Below are 5,000 nucleotides of genomic sequence, written 5' to 3'. Positions count from 1 at the left end.
CGTCATCTGCATACTATCTATAGCCTGATACTGACCAAAAAAATGACGTCAAAATGCCAGTCTTTTGACACAAAAGAAAACAAATCGTGAGTTGTATTCAATAGTTCAACCAATGGGACCACTTGTTTCCATGAGTTCTACTAACGACAACTCACTAGCGCTGCAAAACCAAATAATGACGTCAAAAGGCCAGTCTTTTTGGGTTTCAGTGTCAGGCTATAACTTAACGATGACTATGATAGAACCGTAGCCATCGTTAAGTTAAAGCCTGACACTGAAACCCAAAAAGACTGGCATTTTGACGTTATTCTTTGGTCAGTGCCAGGCTATAACTTAACGATGGCTACGCTAGAACCCAATAGGACTCATAATATGACGTCATTTTTTTAGGTTTGTGCACCGTTTAGTGAGTTGTCTTTAGTAGTGCTCAAGGAAACAAGTGATCCCATTGGTTGAACTTTTGAATACAACTCACGATTTGTTTCATGTTTGGCCAGTGCCATGCCCTAAGTTTGCGATGGCTACGGTCTTAGTGGGTTCTTGCGTAACCATCGTTAAGTTATAGCCTGACACTGAAACCCCAAAGGACTGGCATTTTGACGTCATTACATGCTTTTTGCACCGCCTAGTGAGTTGTCGTTAGTAGTGCCCATGGAAACAAGTGGTCCCATTGGTTGGACTATTGAATACAACTCACGATTTGTTTTCTTTTGTGGTCAAAGACTGGCATTTTGACGTCATTTTTTTTGGTCAGTGTCAGGCTATAACTTTCCGAGGGCTACGGTATCAGGCTATAAGTTAACGACGATGGCGACGCAGTAACAGAGATTTTGAAAAGTGGACATCTGTGATTTTCCCCCGTGTATTCTGTATTTTATTTATTAACTTCAATCGTTACATTAAAATATTGTATTTATGCGCCTTTAAAACTCGGATCAATACAGATTTTATTATAACTCAAAAAGTTAGAAACACATATTATAAAAGACAACACTCTTTCATTATCTCGAATATATCACATTGACTTGGCAAAATGCAGTAAACACATTGCCGAGGATAAGGCATAAGGCGACGTGTATATATATGCAGGTCTGACATCCGAACCCGCTTATGGGATGACCGAGTTAAACATTGTTGTACTGGACAGTATTTTGTGTCATTTTTTTTTGGTTGAGATCTCCATTACAACAATGAGCCCAAAAGGAATTGGGTTATCACACCTGCAGATAAGTGCACGTAGGCATAAGGTAATGTATTTGTGTTGCTGATCGCAGTGGGGTCTTATCATATTAATTATGATTTCGATTATCTCACTCAATCCAAGAGATTTTTGCTACTTTTCAAAATTGGAGGAAAAATGTATTAAAAATGAGCATGTACATAGATGGTCTTAGTCAACTACCATTAATATGTAAAAATGAAAAACATTATTAGCTTTGATACTAGATACGCCTATAATTTGTCTCAGAAAAATGTAATAAACAGGCATAGGGTAAAAGTAAGCTGGTTATACTACGGATATAGTCGGTGTTAGGGTTGAGTGAGTTAACCAGTTAACTGACGAATTCTGGAAATACTAGAATTAAAAATTTGGCATGAAAAAAACCCAACAAACTCGTCCTTCAAATATCAATCGATTTAAATGATCCTCGTCTTAGCAAAAACTCTCAAACCTGGGACTCCGTGAAGTCTCAAGTTTGAGAGTTTTTGCCAAGATAAGGGTCCTTTGAATCGATCGATATTTGAAGGACGAGTTTTCTGGCCAAATTATTTTTAAATACGAGTTTTTTTTTCCAGAGTGGAACAGTCAACTGGTTAAGCGAGCGCATGATTTACTGAATGTGTTTGTTTGTTTTTAAGGGTTTCACGGCGCTTGCAACACATTTAGGTTATATCAGAGCCAGTAAAAAAGAAGAAAATGGGATAGTAAAAAGTTCTAGAATTACAATTAAAGCAAACAAGAAAAAGTAAGACATAGGGGAACTGGGAACAAATAGGGATCAGATGTAGATTCCAACAGCATACCACCAATGTATTTAGTTTGAGATCACCTATAAGTCTCATCCGGACACAAGCACAAAATCCAACAAAGAGGAATACACTAAAATGCTTCCACTATACATTCAAAATAACAAACATAATAGTACATTAACAGAGAGATTATTTACAAGGAAAAAAAATATAATCTCCCAAAACATTAACTATGCATTTGACTATTTCCTTCCCAGCTAGGACTCCGGCCAGGGCCAGGACAAAACCAAGTAATCTCATTCCAATACAAAGACAGAAAACATGTTGGAAAACAGATACAAGGGGAGAGAAGATGTAATATGTACCCCCCCTGCCCACTATGGGAGGTCAGGAACCCCACTTAAGATTTACTGAATACAAACAAGTACGCGATCAAGCGGTTTCAATTCTGGCATCCATTCTATTTTTATCTTATTAAGTATTATTTATCAACATTTATTTAACATTGACTGTCTTTGGTTTTCATCTAGAATAAAGTAATATTCACAAGTCCGTGCGCTGACTTCAAGGCAATTCTTTTTTATTGCCTTAACGCACAAATAATTGCACTGAAGCACTTTGGCAACCAAAATCTGCAACATGTCGTAGCTCACACCTTAAGATGTGTCTTGCAAATAATATCACATGATCAGATCTATATAGGGAATGAGATTAGCGGAAGAGTAGCTTCCCTTGGTTGGTCGTCACCGGCGGAGAAGTTATTTGTAAACAAACCAACTACAAGCCAAGCGCTCCAAATACAAAATTTATTATTCATATTTCTGTACAAAAATGCATAACGTTGATTATGATATACATTTTTGTACAGAAATATGAATAATAAATTTTGTATTTGGAGCGCTTGGCTTGCAGATGATTTGTTTACAAATAACTTCTCCCTCGGTGACGTGCAATCAAGGGACACTACTCTTCCGCTAATCTCATTCCCTATTGTAATGAGAATTCCTTGTGACGTAAATATGCTATTAATAGAATTATCCATCGGCGTGTTGCTGCTTTAAAAGATAACGAATGATACGTCACAAGGATTCATCCATATTTTAAATAACTTATCAAGTGATACTATAGCATGTTTCATGATACCGCTTAAGGCTTTTGTTGCGAAATATATCTTTTGTAAATGGGAGCGATCTATATTCATATTTTCGTCCAACCAGGTCATCAATCACATGATTTGTTGCTGTCCAACGATTGGATATTTCTTAACAAATGTAAACACGATGCTTTGTTTATGAAAGTTGTAAACATACCCATGTGTCAAGCTGAATCAAATGACCAATCGTGATGTTAGATTTTTAAAAGGTGGGAACACTTTTCACTAAGTGGGTCACTTTGAGCACATTTTGCAATGTGACCAATGACCTCGAGCACATGTAAAGTGAATATAGACCATGCCCATTAATATACATAGACGTTCACCACAATATTATCATAATATTATAAATTGGTTTTGGTCGCTACGATTTTGATTTGTCGCTTCTTAAATTCTTGATGTTGACCATGTTAATTTCATGACACGTGACTCGTTGTTTTCCGATCACCTGACTGTGGAAGGAGGACCACACGTGATTTCGTGACGTCAGATAGATGCGAAACCCGGCCTCATGGAGGTCTCGCATGACGTTGAGGTACTGTTAGGGTAAATAAAAAAAAAAAAAAAAAAAGAATCGGTGAATAGTGGGGGTCGGGTGGGGTGGGGGGGGGGGGGGTCAGGAAGAAAAGATGAATTAAAATAAATAGAATTATTCATATCTATTCACTTTTAAAAACACAGCACTGTTCTAACTTATTTTGTAATAAATGGGTTTTCGGAATTCGAGCGAGACTCGAACCCAGGACCCTCCGATCCAAAAGCGAGTGTCATACCACAAGACCACATAGCCGCAGTTATGAGGTCTAATGGTATGACACTCGCCTTCGGATCATAAAGTCCTGAGTTAGAGTCCTGGGCGGCGCATGATTGAGTCCTTGGAAAAGGCTCTTTACTCACATTCTCTCACCGCACTCATGTGTAAAATGTACCCGGTTTTTAACAGCGTTGTTTGTGTACGGAAAATAAATTAATATCGACTAACATGTGTTATGTCTCGTCCTGCATGTTAAATGTTGCTGTTTGCTTGGGATCCCCTGGAAAGCGCTTTATTTAGGCACGTTTAGTGGATAGTGCGCTATATGTGACCCCTCATCTCAAAACGGTATTAAGTCGGGATGAATAAGATGCTGAAAATGGAATTTGTAGCCAAAAATATCAAGCATATGTTGAGTTCATTATGCTTTATAGAAGAGAAGGAATATCATATCTTACTGAGCTAAATACCAACGTTTCATATTTTAGACCAGTTTAACTATAATTTGACTTTTTAGCATCTGGTCCATCCCGACATAATACCGTTTTGAGACGAGGGGTCACACATGAAAAAAAGACCAAGTTTTCCAATTTAAAAAAAAAGTGTCTTACTGATATGTAATCGTTTCTTGCGGGCGATCCTTCTAATTTCAAGTGGGTTTCCCATGACAACTGTCTGACGTCATCCAGGCTGCCCTCTTTCAGGACTGTAGCTAATGTGGACAACTCTGACCCCTCAATATCCATCTTGACGATGTCAAGTCGCCGCTATGCAAAAAAAAAAAGCCACCAAAAAATATGAATTAATTAATGAATGAATTATTAAATAATTAATTAAATAAATAAATAAATACATTTTTAAAAAATCAATCAATAAATATATGTGATCCCTCGTCTCAAAACGGTATTATGTCGGGATGGACCAGATACTAAAAAGTCAAATTATAACTTAAACTGGTCAAAAATATAAAACGTTGGTATTTAGCACAGTAAAATATGATATTCCTTCTCCTCTATAAAGCATAATAAACTCAACGTAAGCATGATATTTCTGGCTACAAATTCCATTTTCAGCATTTTAATCATCCCGACTTAATACCGTTTTGAGACGAGAGGTCACATA

General features: G+C 37.2%; 1 protein-coding gene across 2 annotated transcripts in view; it reads right to left on the bottom strand.

Moving 5' to 3' along the window:
* Positions 1-2,848: 2,848 nt before the first annotated feature.
* LOC144977616 (putative methyltransferase-like protein 24) overlaps positions 2,849-5,000 on the bottom strand; it is a 29,679-nt gene continuing 27,527 nt past the window's right edge. For both annotated transcript variants that reach the window (XM_078923009.1, XM_078923010.1), the window contains exons 7-8: positions 4,490-4,645; positions 2,849-3,662 (exon numbers count right to left, since the gene is read on the bottom strand). In XM_078923009.1, the coding sequence (XP_078779135.1) occupies positions 3,489-3,662; positions 4,490-4,645 (330 nt within the window). In that variant the 3' untranslated portion in view covers positions 2,849-3,488. The remainder of the gene's footprint in view (positions 3,663-4,489; positions 4,646-5,000) is intronic.

This window comes from Berghia stephanieae, chromosome 7 (genome assembly GCF_034508935.2).
Source record: "Berghia stephanieae isolate SIO BIC M18660-M18661 chromosome 7, UCSD_Bste_1.3, whole genome shotgun sequence".
Lineage (NCBI taxonomy): Eukaryota > Metazoa > Mollusca > Gastropoda > Nudibranchia > Aeolidiidae > Berghia > Berghia stephanieae.
Note: the sequence above shows the minus strand (reverse complement) of the source record. Positions and strands in the feature narration are given on the sequence as shown.